This window comes from Ambystoma mexicanum, chromosome 1p, assembly GCF_040938575.1.
Source record: "Ambystoma mexicanum isolate Mex_15411 chromosome 1p, UKY_AmexF1_1, whole genome shotgun sequence".
NCBI classification, from domain to species: domain Eukaryota; kingdom Metazoa; phylum Chordata; class Amphibia; order Caudata; family Ambystomatidae; genus Ambystoma; species Ambystoma mexicanum.
Genome location: NC_090921.1, coordinates 201843996 through 201861280, shown reverse-complemented (window position 1 = coordinate 201861280; position 17285 = coordinate 201843996). Strand labels below are relative to the sequence as shown.

At 43.6% G+C, this 17285-nt stretch overlaps 1 protein-coding gene across 1 annotated transcript in view; it reads left to right on the top strand.

Annotated features, from left to right (window-relative positions):
* The first annotated feature begins 8082 nt into the window (after nt 1–8082).
* LOC138468132 (vomeronasal type-2 receptor 1-like) overlaps nt 8083–17285 on the top strand; it is a 252276-nt gene continuing 243073 nt past the window's right edge. The window contains exons 1-3 of the mRNA XM_069608595.1: nt 8083–8295; nt 15669–15960; nt 16281–17114. Of these exons, the coding sequence (XP_069464696.1) occupies nt 8120–8295; nt 15669–15960; nt 16281–17114 (1302 nt within the window). The 5' untranslated portion in view covers nt 8083–8119. The remainder of the gene's footprint in view (nt 8296–15668; nt 15961–16280; nt 17115–17285) is intronic.

Below are 17285 nucleotides of genomic sequence, written 5' to 3'. Positions count from 1 at the left end.
AAGTAAATATGAGGTCAATGGTAGAGCCAGATTGGTGTGTAGGAGGAGAAGGTAGGGGAGAGAGGACATAGGAGTCAAGAATGGAGAAGAGCGGAGAGGAGGGAGGGTTCAAAGAGAGGTGGAGATTAAAGTCACCTAGTACGAGTAAATGAGTGGGACTGGGGGAAATGAGGCTGAGGAGATGGTCAATATCCTCATAAAAGGAGCAGAGTGGGCCAGGGGGGCGGTAGATTATAAGGAATGAGATAGCATGAGGAGAGTTAAAGATTTTGAACATGAATTCAAAGGAAGGGAAGGAAGGTAGAGAAGTAGGGGAGGGAGAGAAAGTGAAGTGTGGCCGAAAGAGAAGGCCAAGACCACCTCCGCGGCCAGAAGAACGGGGGACATGTTCAAAGGAGGAAGAGGAGGAGGTGAGGGAGGCAGGTACAGAGGTGTTGTGAGGAGGGATCCAGGTTTCAGTAATGCAGAGAAATTGGAGGTTAAGGCATAGGAAGAGGTCAAGGACAGCCGTGGTTTTATTACAGATTGACCTGGTGTTCCAGAGTGCGACATCAAAGGCATTGGTGGTGTTAGTAAAATGAGGATAGATAAGGTTACGGTGTTGGGGGGAGGGACTGAGTCGGTGTGGGAAGAGAGGCGAGGATTGAGAGAAGAGATCGCCATTAGGAGGATGAAGAGTAGTTTGAAGGGGAAAGAGGTAAGGGAGAGGGAGGAGGATAGGGGAGTGGGGCGGTATTGAGAAAGGGAAGGAAGCATAACAGGGAGAATGAAAAGAGTTGGACAATGGGTCAAGCAGCAGCAAAGGGTGAATGCTAGAGAAGGAGAGAGGTGGGTGGGAGAGAGGATGGGGAGCAGGGAGGAGGGGTAGGTAGGGGAGCACTGCAAGCAGTAAAACTATGGGTTGGTGGCGGGGTCACTCTGATGCGGTCCGATGGAGGGAGGGCTTAGCCTGAAGCAGGAGTTATCAGGGAAGGGAACTAGAAGGGTCAGAAATGTAGCAAAGGGCAGTAATCATAAGCAGCTGGTGAGTCAGATCAGTGAGATGGAGAGAGACACAGGAGCTGTAGTAGAGCAGGTCCGACGGAGATGGCAGTGGAGGGGGGAAAAGTGGCCCACAGTTGATGGTAGTGGCGGAATGTTGATGCAGCTTGTGACATATGGGGTGGACCAATAGGTTGGATGAGCCACAGGGACAGAGGGGGAAGTGACAGAGGGTGCAGAAGGCTATTACAGAATAAGAGGGCAGAGGAGCAGCAGGGGTCAGCGGCAATCAAGGGAGGGGGTTGATAGATGTATATAGCAGAGAGTACAAAGTCTTGAGGAGAATTCCAGGAATTTTTAAATGAAGTTTTAGAGATACATTGAAGCAGAAAGTAATGTATCAGAGTTATGCCTAAATGTCAGTTCTTGATCAGAAATTGGAAACAAGACCAGTATCCAGATTAATTTTGTGGAGAATATTTGTTTTAAGCGATCAAACAAATTGTCCTGCCGATAGTGACATTCATCGGCTTGAGCTTGCTGTCTTTGTATTTATACTTCAGTCTTACCATGCTGTAGTTAGAAGAGATGTTAATAGTCACACTTTCTTGCAGAATGCTAACAATGGTCCAGTGATAAAAAAGACTCCTTATTGCTATAATTGAACACATTTTACAGTTATAAATATAAAAAGAGTTTGATGATTGTATTAAAAAGTATTAATGAAGAGAGTGGCATGTTTACCAAGAATGAACAAGTAGTAGGGTGGGTGACAGATAGATGCCCAGATTCTTATGCATAATATACATTTGCATGATTGTTCTCGTTGTTTTCTTGTTTCTCATCTTTCACAGTGTCTATCATTTTAGCACTTCTGATGAAGGAAAAATTGCTATAGTGCTCCTCACTGTGAAAACGACACATGACAAGATTTTTGATTTCTATAGGTATTTTGGGAGGCACAAAAGAGATTCAAGGGAAGAAAGTGAAGGGATACATACCTATCAAGATAACACAGCCCACCTGGGCAATAACATGTGGTACCAAAACATGATAAAAGTGGGAGAGAAAGCGTCCAAAGAGGGTTGCTATGTCTGCTCTCTCATCCTCTATGCCATGAAGACAGTAAGGAATTTTATTGCAAGAGAGGTTCCATAGCATGAAGCAAAGTGCCTCAGTCATCTTGCAACATGTACTACTCGAGGACATTTTAAAGGAAGTTGGGCAACCTTGCGATGGAGATCAAAATTGTCGTTTCCATACCAGCATGACTACGTTAAAATGCTACAAATGGAAAAGGAGCCTGTATGGAAGAGCACGATGCTTGTATATCCTGCTGCAGAACAGGATGAGGTGAGCATTGAAGAAATAAAGAGAATGAATTGCCTTGATGTGACAGAAATAGCCGTATAACCTAGATGTTGGGAACAAACTCAATTATTGATCTATGGATGATTGAATATCGAAGAAGTGATGGAAGAAGGAATGCTGTCTTGCAGAAGGTGAATGATGGGTGTTTAAATGCATGGGCCAAGCACTCCAAATTATTGACATGGGTAGAAGATGAAATAGGCCCAGTAGTTGTAATCCCATTGGTTAATGCAACAACATTTCTCAGCCAAATCAATAACAGCGCACAACTCCATTCCTGAGGAGCACAGGTTGTTCAGCAAGACTGCCACAATACTGACAACTATATTCATGTTGGGATCGAAACAGTGGCAAACGCCAAGTAGTTACAGATCATTAGATGGAACTTTTACAAACAATGAATGCTACCATAAATGGGTTTTAATGCCATCAAGGAAGAGCTGAGGGCCATACGACTGATGACCCTCCAGAACCGATATGTCCTTGATATGATCAGAGCGATGGAAGTAGGAGTTTGCGCCAAAATCGGGCCATCATTTTGCACATTCATACCTTCTCACGATTAACAAAATGGGAACTTGACAGAGGCCATAACTTTGTTGACAGACCTGCATAACAAAATGGAAGATGAGACGGATGCAATTGAAGATGATAGTTGGTTTGCCTCCCTGTTCTCGTGGATTCTGCAGTGGTTGGCAAATATATTAAAAACTCTTGGATTAATATTGGTGGTGTTGATGTTTGAATTCTGTGTAGTCAGGATAGTGATTGCGCAATGCCAGCAAATGGCAAAGGAAGTGGTGGGAATTAAGGTCATGATCGATGTCAGACCTGAACCAAACGTCAAGGAGCTGACTGATGATGCTGTCAGGAAGTACATAGAGGCCAGCATCGTAGCATCGGAAGGAACAGAATTCCTGTATCCAAAGAATCATACGAAGTACGTTGGGCCGATGCGTCTATTGTTCTTCAAATGGACAATGTAACTACCTAGAGTGTAGATGAACATGTCAAATCAGCCGGCACTCTGAGGTGGGTGATGAAGATATGGATGCCAAAGATGCACTTCTTTAAGAGAAAATATCAGTATGTGGAAATAATTGAGCAATTGGTCATGCATTCGCTCAAAGGGGGGAATGAAGAGGAGCAGCTGCATGCCTCTGCAGGAAACCCCTCCCCCTATCTACCATATGTTGGAAGCCTGAGATCATGCCACGTTTGACACCAGCAGTTGTGTCAATATCGCAGCGTATATTCAAAAGAAGATATCCATTGAGACAACCCTATCGAATGTATCACCTAAGGGATGACAATTTGAGGGAGGAACTCCCTAAAGGAATATGAGAAGAGCAACAAATTAAGTCTGTGATGTCATAAGAGAGTTTGAATGACATCGCAGGATACTGGCTGAGGAGGATGTATGGCTCTTACAGAAATTAATGACAAAGTAAAGACTCAAGAGAACTTTTAAATACGAAAAAGAAGATTACACGTGCATAAAGTGCTACAGAGAATCAACCGTTCAATTATTGTACTGACGCTGAAATGCAAGTAGACTAAGTCATCATAGAAGCTGGCTATACATAGTGAATAGAATGCAGGCAAAGCCACCACTTAATAGAAGCTGGACATCAGCATTATACATTTTAGTAAGCCAGGAACCTTGAAGAAGAAAGGGAAAATTGTGTTGCAGCAATAATAAGCTGAATCGTGGAGCTGCATGGCAAGGTTGTTTGGCCTGGAGTCAAGACTGAAGCAGCCAAGGTCGGCTATCTATTGTGGAAAGGTGGGAATGAGCGAAGGATGAATCATCTCTAGTTAAGGTGCAAAGAAAGTACACACAAGTGCCAAGTTGTATTCATTTAAGACATTTAAAACCTGCAAAATGGAGCAAATTGTGGTCTCCTGTCACATGAGTCAAGGATGAAAATAGAGTCGAACTTGGAGTCCTAGAACACGATAGTGAGTGCCCGCAGTCCCATGTATTCTCAGAGACAAGGATACTTTGCAAGGACACGTTCAAAGACAATATTCATGGCAGAAGGCTTGGGTGAAGAGAGATGCTGGGCTTATTCGGTGGGGAGGTAGTGTCATGCCCCATCTCCTTGCACCTGGGTCTGGGCTTAGGTGCTGCTAAATTAACTGAATGTTCCAGACATGGCACATGCATGCCAACCAAGTGTAGTGGTTCATATAACAAAGGACCTTATAGTTTGAAGAACAATGAGAAACCACGTATCTAAAGGTTTTGAAGATGACATGTTTTAGAGGTAGGCATATATTGTCCACCTGACAGTAGGCAGCCAATCACAATCCTAGTGCTTATATAATGTGTACTTAGATGATCCCCTTAAGCCTATCCAGATCCCCATTAGATTGTTCATTATTTGCTACGTAGTATGACGTCACCTTTTGACGTATTTTGAGTATATAATCATGTTTTTATGAAAGGATAGTTGAGAGAAATCGAGCGTACATCTGTTGATGTTCATAGAAACTTGCTCTTTTAAATAATTGATAAATAAAACAGTACTTTGCCATCTTCCTGAGTTATTCTGTGAACCCATCCATAGCATGCACGTTCCTAAAGGGCCCTAACCTCAACCGTATTGTGTCATATTGTGTCATAACGAAGCACATCACTACTAGCCCCAAAGCAACTGCTCAATTCCAGAACGTGAATCACTGGAGGGCCACTCGCCGACTCTACACAGGGGTTACAACCATGGCTCGGCATGGCTAGCCCGTGAAATGCTCCCCATTGATTGCAAATTGACACGCCCCGGATCACCACTTCCGCAACCGTTGCCCGCCAACTCTAAATGCTTAATTTCCAACTAATCCGGCAGTTGTTAAAAATTAACTGAGGTTCCACTGGCCACAGTTTACAGAATGGAGGCTCGCAAGGTATTCATTAGAAAAGTGTCCATCTCAGCCAAGGACGGGGTCCGTGAAGCCCTGTCAGTCACATTACTGATGTTGGAGAGGTCAGTGGCAACTTTGGAACTGAGGGTGGCGAGAGTGGAGGTATTGTGGTTAGAGCGGCTGGGATGCGCTGAATGATTTGCGGGTGGCACAGGACCAATTGAATAATCATGACTATGATGGATATGTGGTGAGGCAACTCTCAGAGGGGGATAAAGCTGGGAAGCTTCTGCACTGGTTGGTCCGAACCGAAGGGGGCTAGCGCTTGTGTGAGGGGGTAAGGGATGGAAGCGGGAAAATGTGGACCGAGCCACCTGACGCAGCTGAGGTGTTTATGAGTTTCTATGGCGACTTGTATGGCAACAAGCGAGGGTTTGTCTGTGAGCGTGCAACCGCATGGTTGGAGGAGGCTGAGTTGCCTAGGTTGTTCCCGGAGCAAGGTTAGGCATTGGGGGAGGTTGTTAATATACAGGAGGTGGAGTGGGCTATAGGTAGTTTGGGTCTGGGTAAGACCCTGAGGGTTGATAGGTTAACGTTTGAGGTGCACAGGCAGTATAAGGATTTGTTGGCCCCTAAAATCTTGGAGGTCTTTTTGGAAGCTAAGGAACCGGACACACAACCATACACCATGATGGAAGCATTGGTGGCTATTCTACTTAAAAAAGGGCGACATGCAAGGGGTTTGCCTCACACAGGCCCTTATCCATGATTATTGTGGATGTGAAAATACTTTGCAAAATACTGGCTGGTCTACTGACCCCACTGATTCAGGGACTGGTGCATTCGGACCAGACAGGGTTTATCCCGGGTAGGACCGCTATGCAGAATTTGAGAAGGCTGTTCCTGGTTCTGGGCAAATATAGGTACGCTCAGGAGAGGCGAGAGGTGGTCAGTTTAGACTGCTACAAAGCCTTTGACTCAATGTGCTGGGACTTCCAATGGATGGTATTGGCCAAAATGGGAGAGGACTTTATATGAGAGCTCTACTTCAAGAGTTCAGGTGAATAAGGCTATTTCTGGTTCCTGGTGGATGCATAGAGGTACCGGACAGGGGTGTGCGTTGTAAATAATATGATCCCTATTTGATGCACAGGGGTGCCTGAAAAAAATACTAAGGGAATCACTTTGTAGCGAGCATAGCAGAAGAGCAAGGCCAGTGCGTGCACAGCGCCATTCTCTGCTACTACTTATCTAGTACTCGGACAGGCGGGCATCATGAGAGCAGAGGCAACCTCTCCACAAGCATTCCTCCTTCTTCTTGGGTGAGGAACTCGTTTACACCGGCTTCAGATGTTAATGCCCGTGAGAAGCGGTTGATTCCATTGTGATCTGCCGTGTAAGAGCCCCTGCTAAAGACTGGGCAGATTCCCCAGGAACCCATTAATAAACACCACCTGCAGATCAGCTGACGGTGCTTACATTGAAGAGTAAAAACGATGTTGCACGGTTTTACTTTTCAGTTTTACCCTACGCTTTATAATGTTTTCAATTGCTTGTTCTCGACCCGACAGCAGATAAGTTCAAGTGTTGGCGTCCCCCTCATGGATTTGTAACAAAATGACCACCTAAGGGTATTTTTGCAGGCAGAGGACATATTTTAACAAGCTAAACCTAGAATGCTGCTGTCTATTTTACATTTGTATTTTTAAAGCGCTCACACAGCCCGGGGGCAACTGTTACAGAAATATGTCCTAGTTGCGGATTTATAACGCGCGTAATACCCAGAGGTTTCTAAGCGCGCACCCGGAGATCGAACCTGTGTTGCTTCTTGCTGTACTGTGTCCAAGGCGAGCACGTTGCCACTGAGCTATCCTCCCGGGACTATTTTCCTTTTGCTTGAGCTCTAGAACCTTTGACAAAGCTCTAGACCTGGTCATCTCCGCTGTCTCGCGCTGTGTGATGCTCCGTGAGTCTTTTCTTCCCCTCCTGGATTTGTGAACTACTCAGCCACTTAAAGCAATTAACATAACCTTCACGTATGGGATTATTATTAATTAAAAAAAAAATACACAGATGTCTCTCCACCCCCAAGTGATCTCTTCCAATGCGTAAAGTGTATATAAGGGCAACGCATGAAACCTCAACAAAAAAAACCCAACAAACGCCCAAGGTAAATCAATGCCAATCTCTGGATCTAGTAGATGTGCAACTGTTTTATATATATTTATTTGTAAAGCGCGCGCCTTTTCCAACAGTCTAGTACATGGTGATTTGTTTTATTTATATTTATTTGTAAAGGCGTAGTGGCTCCGACAGGAACGTAAAAACGCTAAATCACAAACACCACATACAACCTATTAGCGGCAAAAGCACTGCCTCGGTCTTAGGCTGCCATCTCATCGCCTGAAATGCCAGTCCCTGGTTAAACTGGGAAATAGACTGGCACTGTCTCAGGTCGGGTGGCAGAGTCTGTCACAAATAACACCGCTGGCTACGATGGCAATGCTGTCTAAGAGCCTTAAGGAGCCTGCGTTGTATATGCAGTAATCCAGCACAGTTGGTCTCGGGGATAGGGAGCTCCACGTTATTTTTAGTGTGAGCCAATGAAGCGTCCAGGTCAGATACGGTTTATTGGGTGATTTGCAACATGGATTCTTAAACTGCTGCACTCTCGGATGCATTCAGGTGTATGATTTGGTTAGAATGTAACCACATTTTCTAAACATTGCAGTACAATGTGCAGGTGAAACCCGGAGACAGAGGCCATTCTGAGCTCCAAGGCACGATGACGCGCCTGCGCAGTATGTGCCGTGCGCTCCCTTGCCGGGACAGCGTTCCTTTACCAAGACACACCGCACCGTTTCTATTCAGGGAGGCCTGGTTCTGCCTGATTCACTGCCTAATGTCGCCATTCACGGCCCAGAAGACGGGACCATTCTGTCACCTCCCCACCGCTGAAGTGTCCGGCTTACATAGAGAAGGCGATATCCAGCTTGGAGGCATATTCCCACTCCACGATGATGCAGAATTCCAGAAGACCACCTTTTCCATGAAACCTTCACCCGCCACCTGTCAGAGGTATTTACTATATAAATGAATAGTCTTCTCTTGCGGCTCATGCACTTTGATAAATGCCTTCCCTGCTCACCTATAGCAATGTATGTATATGATGACTCTTGTTCTCCGATAATCTTTTTCTTCAGTAGCACGCAGCTATTCACATGGACACTGTGCATCAGCGGCGCCATTTTGGAATGAGTGTTCTCTAGGGGAGGCCATTTGCCCTTGCATGGTGTCAGGATATGTCAAGCATCTTTGCTATTTTCAGTGAGGGGTCTTCTGGAGCGATGTCTCCTTCAGGCCCGTTTATCTCTGATAGGTGGATTGCGAGGAGTCCACCATTTTGGGTCGCTCTGAAAGGCTAGGGTGAATGAGTTGCATCATTTCAATCTGGCTACCCTGGTGGTGGATTTCTTGGATTGTGGATGTTTCACTACTGGTTGAAGCACATAGAGGTTTACTTCAATTGGGCAATGCCATTGCAAATTTAGTGTAGACGCCCATTGCTCGCTACTATAGTCGCTCACACATTGGTGGCCATGTGGGCACTTTGAGGGGTATACCAAAGTCGAATACTACATTTAGCTTTTAACTTGTCTTTTTATAGAATTCGAAGGCGATAGCTAGTCTTTTTTAGTATTCCATAGTATTCATTTTATGCAGCATACTAGATTAAGACTATTCAGTGTGCTGAATACTATTCAATTACTAATAGAATACTAAACAAATGCTTGTTTCTAGTCTCTTAGTCTTCATTTAGTATTGAATACTATATCACCACTATTGACCACTACTTAGAAGACAAAAGATGGAAATAAGATCCTCCATTTCGGAGAGTTACTATGGTTGTGAATAAGATTGAACCTTTGGGAGCCTGTTAGTAAGATTGTAGGCGCATACGTGATCCCCTATTTTACTTCAGCTATGAAATGGTTATATTTATCTTGCAGCCCTGTCGTCCGCTACTCTTTAAAAATATAAAATACAAATTGCATACAGGGGTTCACCAAAGTTTCCTCGCTTTAATCTACAAAGCGCAGGTGGGGCTAGCTTCCCTGTCCTTGCTGCAAAAACATGGAACGCCCTCCCACTGTCCTTAAGAGATGAACCATCCAATCACGTATTCCGGAATAAGACTAAAGCTTGGCTTCACGGGCAAGAATCTAGACCACCTGCTAAAAGATGTACGAAGTTTGCTTCCCTCTTTGTATAGTTGTCCAACCTGCACTCTTGTATAGACCCCCACCTTGATATCCTTAGGTTGGTCTTGCCATGTTTATATGGAATTTAAGTGGACTTTGTCCTTTTACTGTATTGCTGTGAAATTCTGTTGCATTGCTACCTATCTGTAAATATTGTAAAATTGCTTTATCTTGTCTTTTCATAAACTGTCTGTATTTTAGTAATATGCAAGATTAGCGCCCAGCTTCCCAGGGGCTTTTATGAGCTTTCGGGAGGAGGAAAATGTATGAGGGACATTTTTGACATCAAAGGGAAGTGTGAAAGCAAAGCATACTGCTTTTATGCCCCCCCCCATGTTATGCTCTGCCTCAGATTCCAGCTTGTCTAATGCATAGGAGGGCAGCACAGCTGAGTTGGCATCTTGGAAGAGCAACCTGTTCTACGCATTAGATTTTCATGCAGGCGTAAAACCAAAGACTTCCAATAGAATCACCTTGCATTTACACCTAGTAAACCCTCTAAAACACCAGCTGCAAAGAGTACATTGCAGGCAGTGATGTATTTCTCTGGAAGCAGAGAGTAAAAAAGTGAAGGGCAAAGGTGATTTTGTTGTGCGATTTACACATTTATAATTTGGAGTGTGGTGAAAATTGCTTGCAGGTGAATCTACTATACATACGTGAAAACCATAGCGCCCCCCTGCATTCAGTTATCATTTTATTCCAAATGACCCACTAAAAGTGAGGCGAACTCACTCTTGCGCTTTCATTGTTCCCGTATATATCTTTAAAAAAGTAAATACCACTTGCAACTAGGCTTTGCAAGCAGCAGTGGGTGATGGAGTCTTATGGAATCTGCCTGGTTTTTCAAAAGCAGGGTTGATTTCAGAGGAATCCATTCATTGTGCACCTGCATGAAAGTGTCATTCACGTGTGAAATGAAACACTTTCATGAGATGGAGGAGCAGTGCATGGAGGAGGCCTTATCTTCGATCCGTGCCACTACTCCAGAGACGTCATTTAGGGGTCACCAGGGATCGCAACTGCAACCCCTGTGGTCTCCCTTGCTACCCCTGTGTTCCCCCTTGCTGCCGCTAAAAAAAGAAAACATTTCATTTTTATTTATTTTTAAAATGCAAGCTCCTGGGCTGTGGCCAGCGCCATGTTGCTCTTTGCTTCTGGAGTGGTGGGCCTTCTTGTTCAGGCCTTCAAATAAAAAAAATAATAATAATAAAAGGGGTTCCACATGTCTAACACTTTCAGCAGTGACCCCACATAAGAAAGAATAGGACTAACAAATAATTTGTCTTTCTGAAATTCTATACAATAATTGCTAAACTCATTAAAGGTTTATTTCAGGCACTGGATGGTTTGACAAACCTTGTTAAGTAATGGCGCTGGTGGGTGGTTCTTGACCATTGGTTGTAGCCGCAAATTACTTGGTTCTTAGATATTGAAATAATGGAGCAAACCCCTGACTTGTTGTCATCAGTGAAAGTTTTAATGCTGTTACACACTTAAACCAAAGTCCTAGCAGAGCATGCTAGGTACAGGTGAGAGGCGAGCCAACATGTGTTTCGACCATAGTCTTTATCAAGGCAGGACAATGGTAGGTGATCCTGTATAGGATTGTAGCACCTGGTGAGTACTTCCCAATTCTTCTGGGCGGTGGGCTGGATAGCCAATCTGTATAAGGGTGAATGGCACTCTGTTGTTCGGTGTTCCAGAAACTCATTCATTGGGAACTTTGGAGTTTTGGTCCCCAGACAAACCATGTGCCAGGATGCAGGTCGCATTACAGTAACTAACTAAATATAACCAGTAAGTGCAGGGGCCCGCCATCCTTTAAACTCCAATCATCTGTACCTTTATTTTAGACACACTTCAGGGGGTGAGTCACTCATTTTGTCTGTTCTTAAACACCTCAACTCAGCCTTTCATCCTTCTGAGGTCGATAAATGAGTACCAACAGAGGTTGGGTGATTTTGTATGTTATATGTGTTCTATATAAAGTGCTTGAGCGTAAGTGCTATATAATAACACATGATTATTATTTGGCCATGGACATCTGCTTACATTCACAGTGATTTGGTAATGTGGCCCTATACACCCACTGATCTTAACCATACCTATGGTGATCCATTCTTGTATGAAATGTATATCAAATTATAGTGATATCGTAACCATATTTTTCGTAATGTACTTAGGAACAATGCTATGTGATGCAACTTCCTGTTTTGTCAAGCAGTGAAAGGTCATGTTTCATCGCTTCCCGTGATATCACTTCGGGGTGGGGGTCAAATGACATCACATCCTGTGATGTTATCAGAGGTCAAGGGTTGTGTGATGTCACTTCTGCTACCGCTGACAATTTGATGAAATGACATCCCTGCACTATTCTCTCTTGTCACTGCAGGACAATGGCATGAAGAGGTCAATCAAGATGTAAAAACAATACTTTTTGCTTTTATGCTCTGATTTGTTACTCTTCCTCATTTAATGGGACACCGTAAATGTATCGGATGACATAAATGATTTCAATGTGTTATCACACCTTGCAATGCAATAAAACAGCTCATCAATGTCTGGATGAAAAAAGCTCTAACATAACATCCCTATTTGTCAGTGGCTGGTCAATAAAAGTGTAATGAATCTTCATGGAGTTGGCATTTATTTCCTGATGTCTGTATGTTGGGTGCTTAGAATGGATCTATGTGATCACTGCGACGACCGAAAATGCCGACTTTTTTCTTTTTTAACCCTTTACACCACATATATATGCGGGGGGAGACCCCCCGCAGCCCCGCATATTAATATCATACCCTAAACCCCCCCCCCACATATATATATGGTGTAAGGGAGGGGTTGAGAATTAAAAAAAAAAGTCGGCATTTTCGGCCGTCGCAGTTCCCAGGTCGACATTTTTGTATGATTCCCTTAGAATAGCACCACACGTAGATGTGAAGCCGCTGCTTCCGAGGCTGCTTACTATTGTGTCAGAATAATCTGTTTTTAGAGAAAACATGCACATTGACGATAATGTTCTCCACCATAACAATTGATCATTTGCTTGTGCAGGTTGTCTTGGGATGGGTGGGAGTGGAGGTTGGGTTAGTTCATTGCCACATTAGGATGTTGGGGTGCAATGTGAATGGATTGCGCGGGACAAGTATTATTTGGGTCCAATGTCCAGAAAAGTGAACGGCCTAACTTTGGAGGTAACGCCACTTGTGGCCGCACCCAAAGGGGATTGTCAGTATGTGAATAGCAGGTTTCTACATAGAATGTTCAATGGGATTTTATTGAGCTGAGTGTGGGTTCAGGGTAATGGGCATGTTCAGAATCAGATACTTACACAGAACCTGTTGCAGTTAGAGTGAAGGAATAACATGTAGCCTACTTAATGTAGGATGTATACTGTGCCCACCTGACATGGTGATGATTCTTCAGGTCTGGACATTTGTGCATTGTCAGATCTGTGTACAAATCCCTATACTAGAATGTGAAGGGGTGTTACAAGTCAGAGCAGAGCACTGCTCTCAGTATTGGATGCGCAGGATTCATGCGGGTCGGGATTGAGGTGAACTAGCCCAGTGGACAGTCGGTCTCATTAGAGTTCATGCTGTAGGAAGGAGTAATGTGACTTACCAAGGTGTGTGGATTTTCTCCACTTTGAATATCTGAGCACCAACAAGCATGCAGTTCAGGCATCCATACTCTGGATGACACTCAGATAAAGGTGCGAGAGTCGACTATCTAGGGTGTCAAAAACCTGATAAACAGATGGTGCAGAATAACTTAAATTGGGCCCGTCTAAATGGTAGCAGGTCTAGTGTTCAAAAATATTTTTGGCCAAACTATTTTAGTTCCAATTGTTCTGATTGATTTTTGGATGAAAAACTTAGATGGTGAGTTAAGGTTAGGAAATATTGATCTCGTTCTGGGGGAGCAGGTCGGGGTAGTGGCTGGGCACCAAGGGTCTATCCCACTTTCGATTAAGAAAATAGGATACAAAAAATTCACAAGTTCATCATAGTTAGGCCCCTGAGGATGATTTGACCTATTAAAGGAAGAGAACAACAAAGGTGACAGATCCAGTCTAAGCTTACGTATCCTACATGCACTGCAATGTGCTAGGCCATCATGTCGCCCCTCCACCAGGCACCTGACTCGCTAGGTGCCGTCTGTCTCTCTACGCCGCGCACCCTGTACAGCTGTTAGCCTCCTCTGTGCCCCTCTGTATCCTCCCCACGCTGTATATCTGTTCTGTTGTTACCTCTGAAAACACTTTGCTGTGTATCTGTATTGTTGTATGCCTCTGTAAAGTGCGCTGTTGTTTCTCGGAGCTAGGTTTGCACTCAATCTACTCTGTAATATAAAATCATAAGTGATGATTTCCTATAATTCTTTTTATGTAATGTTATTTGTAACACATTAAATTGGGGTTTACCTGTGTCCTACAGACATGGGTCTGGTGTCATTCCATTTCGAATTTAGCCCACTTCAATGGTATACTTTCCAAATCTGCAATTCCTGAGGTGTTTGACGTCTATTCACTGGAGTTCATTTTTTCATGAAGTTGTGTATAAGTGACGATTTTGTGTAATATTTATATGAGTCTGGTGTCATTCCGTCCCACATGCACAAAACTTAGATGGTGTCCGGACAAATCTACAATTTATAAGGTGTTTGAAGTGTCTTAACTGATATTAACTGATTAAGTTATGTGATGAACTTGTGTTAAGTGACAGTACCGGCAAGCTTTGACTTAGGGTCATTGTATGCCCTAAAGATATGGGTCTGCTGTCATTCCGTCCCCCATTGCTCCAACTTTGCTGGTATACTGTCCAACCTTTGAATTCCCCAAGGGGTAGGGGGTGCAAACAAAGCAGGTCCTTGGTGGGGTATCCCTACAAGCACCCAAGCCACCAAGTTCAACACGCAGCAGGCGTAAATACGTGTCTGTAACCCAGCAATGGACTGTGGCCATATATGGCCACTCCAGAGTCAACCCACAGATTAATGTACATTATAATAACAATAATATTAATAATGATCATTATTATGATTATTATTATTATTTTTATTATTATCATTATAATAATGTGTCAGAACTGGTCACCACCAGGTTCTGCCTCTGTAACATTACTGGTGATATTGTGTTGGTACTATTGTGCCTGATAAGGCAATGTGCATTAATCAAGGTGTCAAAGTGGTGTGTTTCAGTTGGTTGAACTACCATGGTTCTCAATGGTCACATTAGTAGTTTGCTCATCCCTATGTCATAACTAGAGCCACTGCATGCATCAGTACATTATTTTAAAGACGCCACTCTAACTTATCCATACAAAGCCTTGTAGGATACTCAACCGTACAACCTACTCCGCTGAATCTTTTTCCTAATGATGTGTTCCATGTTGTGTCATAAGCAATGCATGGTGGTAGCCAAGTTATCTGTGTATTTGGCAATTAATGATTTGTGAGTGCTTTAGGTGGTGAATCTGCAGGCTTCTGTTGTAATGAGTTCAAATGTTAACATCATAATAGTCCTTCAGGAAGAGGTTCACTGAATTTCAATTTTGTTTTGTAAACATAAAAGTAACAATACATTTAAAGGTTTGCCCTGGATATCCACCCCAAGGATGTGGCCTCTGGACAGATAACATGCAGAGTCGCACCGCTTTCTAGAAATGGTGGAAGGCCCAAAGTTGACCAGAGTAAATCATGTGTCTAGGCGCAGTGGCCAGTGGCCAATTATTTCCGCTGGACACAGAATGCGCGACCGAGCCAGATGTCCGGGTCTGAGCTGCACTTGGACTGGGTCTGTGACCCAGCAATGGACTGTGGCCATATATGGCCACTCCGGTCAGCCCACAGACCTACAGATAAATGCACATACCTGTGGGTCAGGACCCTAAATCCCATGAAAAATCTGCTGTTTTATGAAATAATTCAGGCAAGTCCAGATGTTACTAGCAGGATAGCGATGAGGTCTATAGTTCAAAAAATGAGTTCCAGGTAAATGGAACCATGACATCATAGTTTGATGGACTGGCTCCTTTCAGATGATTGGGAATAGACTGGAGATGAGAGCAATGTGATCTGAGGGCGTGAACAGTGTTATGATGTTTTAATACAGCCACATCATTGTATAGTTTCAATAAGACACAGTGCAAAATGACACATTTGTTAACTCTATTAACATTGCAGATTTCGTCTCCAGAATTACAAATCGTTACAGGCTATGTTGTTTGCAATTGAGGAGATCAACAAAACCCCTATTCTCTTACCCAACATCACGCTAGGATACCGAATCTATGACTCTTGTAGGATGATGCAGCGGTCCCTCGAGGGGACCCTCTGGATACTAGGAGGCCAAAATGAGTCAGTTCCCAACTTTCGTTGCTTGGAGAATCTTCTGCTCATGGGTATCATTGGAGATGCCGGCTCATCATGCTCCATCGTCATGGCACGGTTGTTGGGCCTGTATCGATTCCCCCAGGTAAGATTCCAAATATAATGCAATTGCAATCAAGCATAGACATAGTGCATTAAACATTGAGGTACTCTTGCATGTATGTTGTGGAGATGCTACCCTAAACACCAAACTCTTGCACATGTCCAACTATCTAAAAATTGTGCAGTGTAGCTAAACAACATATTGTGGCATGAATAATCCTTGGATGACAGATATTCAACTTGAATTAATTCGGTATGTTTGAACATGTCCTTTTCATACCACATTAAGCAAAGTTATTCCAGAAGGAGGCACCTTACGAACAGCCATAAAATATTGTTCCATTTATTTTTGCTCTTTCACAGATCAGCTTTGTGTCAACAAGTCCACTGCTTAGCGACCGTGACCAGTTCCCTTCATTTTTCCGCACCATTCCTAATGATGACTTCCAGTCTCGAGGCCTGGCCCAGTTATTGATACACTTTGGCTGGACTTGGGTCGGTCTGCTGGTTGAAGACAATGACTATGGTCAACATGGTGCCCAACTATTAAAGAAAGAGCTGGACAAGGCAGGAGCATGTATTGCTTTCTCTGAGAACATCATTTTGAGCCGAGCCGACAGAAATGCTATGCACATTATTCAGGTTGTCAGAAGCTCATCTGCCAAAGTCATTGTCATCTTCTCCAGTGATGCAGGACTGGGTCTTTTAGTAGATGAGATGAAAAAACACAATGTAACTGGCAAAATATGGGTTGCCACTGAAGGTTGGTCTATATCTGGCCCCTTAGCTTTGGAGAGGTACAGTGAGATTCTTCTAGGCACTATTGGGCTAGCAAGCCTCAATGGAAAGATGCAAGGGTTCAGAGAGCATCTAAACAGCATCCATCATTCAAGGTCAGCAGAGAATGGCTTTTTATCAATATTCTGGGAGGAGGCTTTTGGATGCAAGTGGATGGATCCGACACACACAAAAAGCATATGGGATAATGCATCGCAATGGTGCACAGGGGACGAGAGACTCAACAGTGTTGAAAATGAATACAATGATGTGACCAATTTACGAGTTGCTTACAATGTGTACAATGGAGTTTATGCCAATGCGTGGGCTTTACATGAATTGATTTCTAGCAAGAGAGTTGGAGAACCATTCATCAATGCATCTTGGCCTGCTAGCACCATTGACTTCCAACCTTGGCAGGTACTTCTGAGTTCTTAAATTGTACGTGTGCTAGCCTTAACATTATTTATAATAAATAGCCATTCTAAGTGAAAACCTATAGATCATTGGCACAAATGGAATCATGCACAATTTTTGGGAAGAGTAAGACAATTTATCTCACGTTATTATGAATATGGTAGAGTTTGTTTT